The sequence below is a fragment of the Engraulis encrasicolus genome, chromosome 24, assembly GCF_034702125.1.
Source record: "Engraulis encrasicolus isolate BLACKSEA-1 chromosome 24, IST_EnEncr_1.0, whole genome shotgun sequence".
Taxonomy (NCBI): domain Eukaryota; kingdom Metazoa; phylum Chordata; class Actinopteri; order Clupeiformes; family Engraulidae; genus Engraulis; species Engraulis encrasicolus.
In genome coordinates this window covers 33,162,766-33,167,765 of record NC_085880.1, presented here as the reverse complement: position 1 = coordinate 33,167,765, position 5,000 = coordinate 33,162,766, and the positions used below count along the sequence as shown (strand labels likewise).

The 5,000-nt window shown below is 44.0% G+C and overlaps 1 protein-coding gene and 1 long non-coding RNA gene across 2 annotated transcripts in view; one reads left to right on the top strand and one right to left on the bottom strand.

The window, feature by feature from the left end:
* LOC134441833 (uncharacterized) overlaps window positions 1-5,000 on the top strand; it is a 93,265-nt gene that overhangs the window by 33,703 nt on the left and 54,562 nt on the right. The gene's annotated exons all lie outside the window — the stretch shown is intronic.
* si:dkey-191g9.5 (rap1 GTPase-GDP dissociation stimulator 1) overlaps window positions 1-5,000 on the bottom strand; it is a 45,008-nt gene that overhangs the window by 8,505 nt on the left and 31,503 nt on the right. Inside the window, exon 10 of the mRNA XM_063192025.1 lies at window positions 4,691-4,816. Within this exon, the coding sequence (XP_063048095.1) occupies window positions 4,691-4,816 (126 nt within the window). The remainder of the gene's footprint in view (window positions 1-4,690; window positions 4,817-5,000) is intronic.

Below are 5,000 nucleotides of genomic sequence, written 5' to 3'. Positions count from 1 at the left end.
CCAACGGAAATGAAAGACAAAGGGAGAGAAGATGGTAGAAACACGGACAGAGATGGAAAGAGAGGAAAATAATCGGAGGAGGATGAGAGAAGGGGGAGGAGTGGAAAGATGGTGTGAAAGAAAGAGAGAGTGAGGGAGAGGGGGGAGAAAGAAAAAGAGCAACCATTACAGGCCAAGATAAACACTAGGTATTCCCCACCAACAACATAGCCGTCACAGCACCACTAACAAGCACTTGACCCATAATAATAGCGCACGGTGTCACAGGCACAAAGAATATATCACACACACACACACACACACACACACACACACACACACACACACACACACACACACACACACACACACACACACACACACACACACACACACACACACACACACACACACGACACACACATTTCTCTGTTCGTCAGGTACAGAGATGCAGGGGAGCCACCAGTTGCTGGCAGTAAGTAATTGTGTGTTTACACATCAGCCGACAGTAAGGTTGAAGTCAATTACAGTCTTCAGCGATAGCAGAGACATCAGTAGTAGAGAGCTATAAAAGGCTTCGGCTACACGTAGTACTGTACAGGGGATGTTGCCAAAGAGGACCAGTGTTGCCAGATTGGGCTGTTTCCCGCCCAATTGGGCTGCTTAGGAAGGCCGTGTGCGGGTAAAATGGCATTTAGCAGAAAAACCCGCCCAATTTTTGCCATAGAAATCAATAGTATTGGGCGGGATTTTGTGCTTCTAGGCGGGTTTTGAGCATTTTTTGGGCTGGAAATCATCAGCCTCATCTGGCAACCCTGAAGAGGACAGCAGCTTTGAACTTCAAGATGCCGTGCGTGGTAGCTTAGCACGGGCCCTTCAACAGCATCTAACAAGTGCGTTTCAAAAGCATTTGGAAAATTGCCAGACACGGCAAAAGGCTTTGAGAAAAGCAAATGTATTCCCATAAATTGCAATACGTGTACTTAAAACGCTTAGCGACTGTAAGAAGTGAGGACATTGCTAGCTGGAAAGCTGGGAAGCTATGCCATAGATGGAACAGCTGATGTTCACAGCACCAAAAGAAAATGGTGACTGGAGTTGTGCCTTTGAATTCACTCACAAGAATAAAATGCCATTTGAGCTCATTAGGCAGATGCTTTTTATCCATTCCTGAGGAAATTAAGTTAACTGAGTCAATCTAATGACTGTCTTTCTACCACATGATATGATATGCTTTGACATGTGATATGCTAATATTATTATATGCTCTATGATGCTTGAATACAATCTGATCAGGACATCAAAAGGAAAGGCAATTAGAGAGGCAATTACCCTGCTCAACCTTGGCATCAATCAAACAATGAGTAGAGTTAGTTATGTTACTGTATGTCAGGGGTCCCCAACCTTTCTGGGTCTGAGGGCTACCAAGGGCGACCCGAGGGCTACTGAGGGCTACCCGAGGGCTACTTTTGTTCAAAATCCTCTACTGGTGTCTTGGTATCATTCTCAAATCACACTATTATGTAAGGGATAATGTATTGTCCATACGTGACTATCGGAAAATATTTCCCGACGGGGCGAATAACACCCCCCGACGCCGAAGGCGGAGGTGTGTTATTTCCCTCCGAAGGGAAATATTTTCAGATAGTCACGTGTAAACAATACATTATCCCGCTTATTATTATACGGCACTCTAGAATGGTGCAAGAGCTCCCATTCACTTTCAATGGGCGGACCCAACGTTCGGTGGTGACTACTTTTCTGTAATGCCCACCTAATAATACCCGCTGCCAATGGCAACGAGTTTGTTCACTTCAGAGATCACTCCGCTAGTAGATCGGTCATATCTTCACTGATATGGCTTGCCTTCTGATTTTTAGCAGTATGGCAGCAGCGCGATTAACGCACGCTGCTGGTGGCCCACTGATGCTCCGGTAACCAACCACTTCTCAAACGTCTCAAGACGAATTGCAACAACACAATAAGTCTCATTCAGCGATTCATTTTAACAGTTATGTCATCCTGACGAAGTTAATACAAAAAGGCCGAGTGGTAGTCCATCAGGATTCATCAGCAACATCTCATGTCCAAGTGTTGCCGTTTCAAGAAAGCAAACTGTCACTGTCCGCCGGCCGCTGTCGTGACATCTTTTATTAACACTAGTATTTTTTATTTTATTTTTAACAAGTGACAGTTTCCTTAAGGGTGTAGCCTGTAGGGTAGAAGTTGCCTCCTTCAGTCAACCATCCAGCGCACAGTTCTCTGCCTGTAGCAGGATCGATAATGATGGTCAGGGCGCACAGCAGTGCTTGGGTTGATTTTTTTCTGGAATACTGTTGCCGATTAGATAGAAATATTCCTGTTATGAAGATGTCGCGCAGTGTACGAGGCAGCCTGCAAACAGTTTGAAACGCAACGTGGCTGTAACAAGTTAGAAAGTAGCCAAACTCTGTTGCTTGGTAACCTTTTTATCTTTCTTTGCGCACACTATAAAATGGCAATAAACATGTTATGTTAAACTACTGGTTAAACTACTATTTATGCTTTCTAATGTTGGTAAAAGTCGTATAATGAATGATAATTTGCTTATAGGTTATAAAAATAAATAATCTCATTTTTTTAATCAAGAAAATCATTAACTCTGACTAAAATCTGGTAGTCGTCACTGTGTACTAACATCCTTGGTGGGCACCTCAGAAGCTCCTGGAGGGCTACACAGTAAAAAATGCTGTGTTGATTCAACACTTAGAGAGTACCATGGGACCAAATCCACTCCAGACGGTGTTAAATAGAATCTATAAGTGTTGAATTAACACTGGAAAAATTCCTGTGTACCTGGCGCCTACGGGCACAACGTTGGTGACATCTGCTGTATGTAGTAAAGACTCATCTCTTCCGAGAGAGCTTCCCTGCATAACAAGGCTAACTCTACTCATCTCTAATCATGGGTACTAACCTGCACTACACTCAATAGGTCCTATTGAGTTCAAATGTATTCAAATTTGTTCACATTTATTTGGATACTGTTGTACTCTGCACTGTCCCCACACTCTGTACTTGCTTGAATGTCCTCCAACAAAGACTCTGTGCAGATTCTCATTGAGAAGAGAGCGAATGCACATAAAGTACATCAAACCAGTGCAGATGCTAGACCAAAAAACGAACTGAAAAAGAAATAGTTAAGGTCTTCATACTGGTAAATGCTTCCAAACATGAGTTTATTAGCGCAACGTTTCCAACACTTATCAAAGTGTGTGTGTGTGTGTGTGTGTGTGTGTGTGTGTGTGTGTGTGTGTGCGTGCGTGCGTGCGTGCGTGCGTGCGTGCGTGTGTGCGTGTGTGTGTGTCTGTGTGTCTGTGTGTCTGTGTGCGTGCGTGTGTGTGTGCGTGTGTGCGTGTGTGTGTGTGTGTGTGTGTGTGTGTGTGTGTGTGTGTGTGGATGGGTGGGTGCATGGTAGGTGGGTGGGGGTGCTGGTGGTGGTGACTTTTACCATTTGTTTTCAAGATTCTCAAGAAGTATGAGTTGTCCTCAACCTACAAAAGTATGTCCAGTTGCCCACACAACTTTGTGAGTCAATCAAACAGACTGCTTGCTCAACACTTCACAGCACTACCTTTATTTTGGCTACTGACCACAAACAAAAGGATGTGCTTCATGTCAGCAGTTTGACAGTGACACCACCGTGACAGTTTAGATGCAAAGATTTACAATGCCCTTGTCACTAACCCTCACGCTACTTCATGGAACTTTGCTGAAACAGCCTAAACAGAGATATTCTATAGAGATATGCCAACATAATAGGTTTCTATGGGCACCTAACGCGACCAGGTTCCGGTCTGCCTAAAGAGGCGTGTCATAATGCTCCTACAATGAATAGAACAGTCCTTAGGTCTGCCTAGGTCTGCCTAAGGGGGGCCATAATAGAACCAGGAAACAATGGGCCAATGGAACCTCTCTCTCTCTACTCTCTCTGACCTAAATGTGTCCTCCACACAGTGCTTCACCTGAAACCGGCTTCTGAAGGCTGATACAGGGAGGTATGAGGGACATGGAATGGAGACATAAACATTCTATTGTCTTCTCTCTCTAAGCGAGTACTAGTAGCGATATGTGTGAATGTGGATATTGATAGAGAGATGAATGAGTTATAGAGACAGATTACCTTGCCCAATGCCCATCCACCATCATGTGTAGAGCGGATACAGTATATCTGTCAGATTAGTGTAATGCAGTGGTTCCCAAACTTTTTCTGCTGGGACCCCCTTTTGGATCTACAAATATTTTCGCGACCCCCCCCCTCTATCCATAGCTATTCCACATAGCAAACACTGTTTGCTAAACTTTAATTTCAAGATTCACAAGAAAAGTAAATACATGTATTAGCCACATAAGTGAGAATTTAAGTTACAAACCAATTCATGGAATTATGGTAAGTATTATTAACCATGTGTTTTACCTGTTTTCATGAAAAGTCCCTTCTTTCTGTGACACCCCTGTAGTGCCCACAGTTTGGGAAGCACTGGCTTCGTGTAATGTAATAATGCCAAAGTAAGGTTGCAAATTAGCTATCTAGCTATAAACCTTCCATGTATTCACATCTGCAAGTTGTGTCATGGCTCTGCCATGTCATGTTTGTAACAATGTGCACTGCATTGTCCCTGCTAAATAAACTACAAATAAAATAAAAATAAATAATAGAGAGAGAGATTACCTTGCCCATCCACCATCATGCGTAGAGTGCCCAGCAGTTTGAACTGCACGGGGGGCATGTCCGACCTCAGCAGTGTCTGGATGCGCACCGTCACCCCATCCTCCAGCATTCGCACCTTATTACTGGCTACAGAGGGGGGATAAGAGAGGGTTAAACACACACACACACACACACACACACACACACACACACACACACACACACACACACACACACACACACACCACATGACACGACACACACACACACACACGACACACACACACAAGCCAGGATGTTTTACAGTGCTTTTGTGGAGAGTGTTTTAACC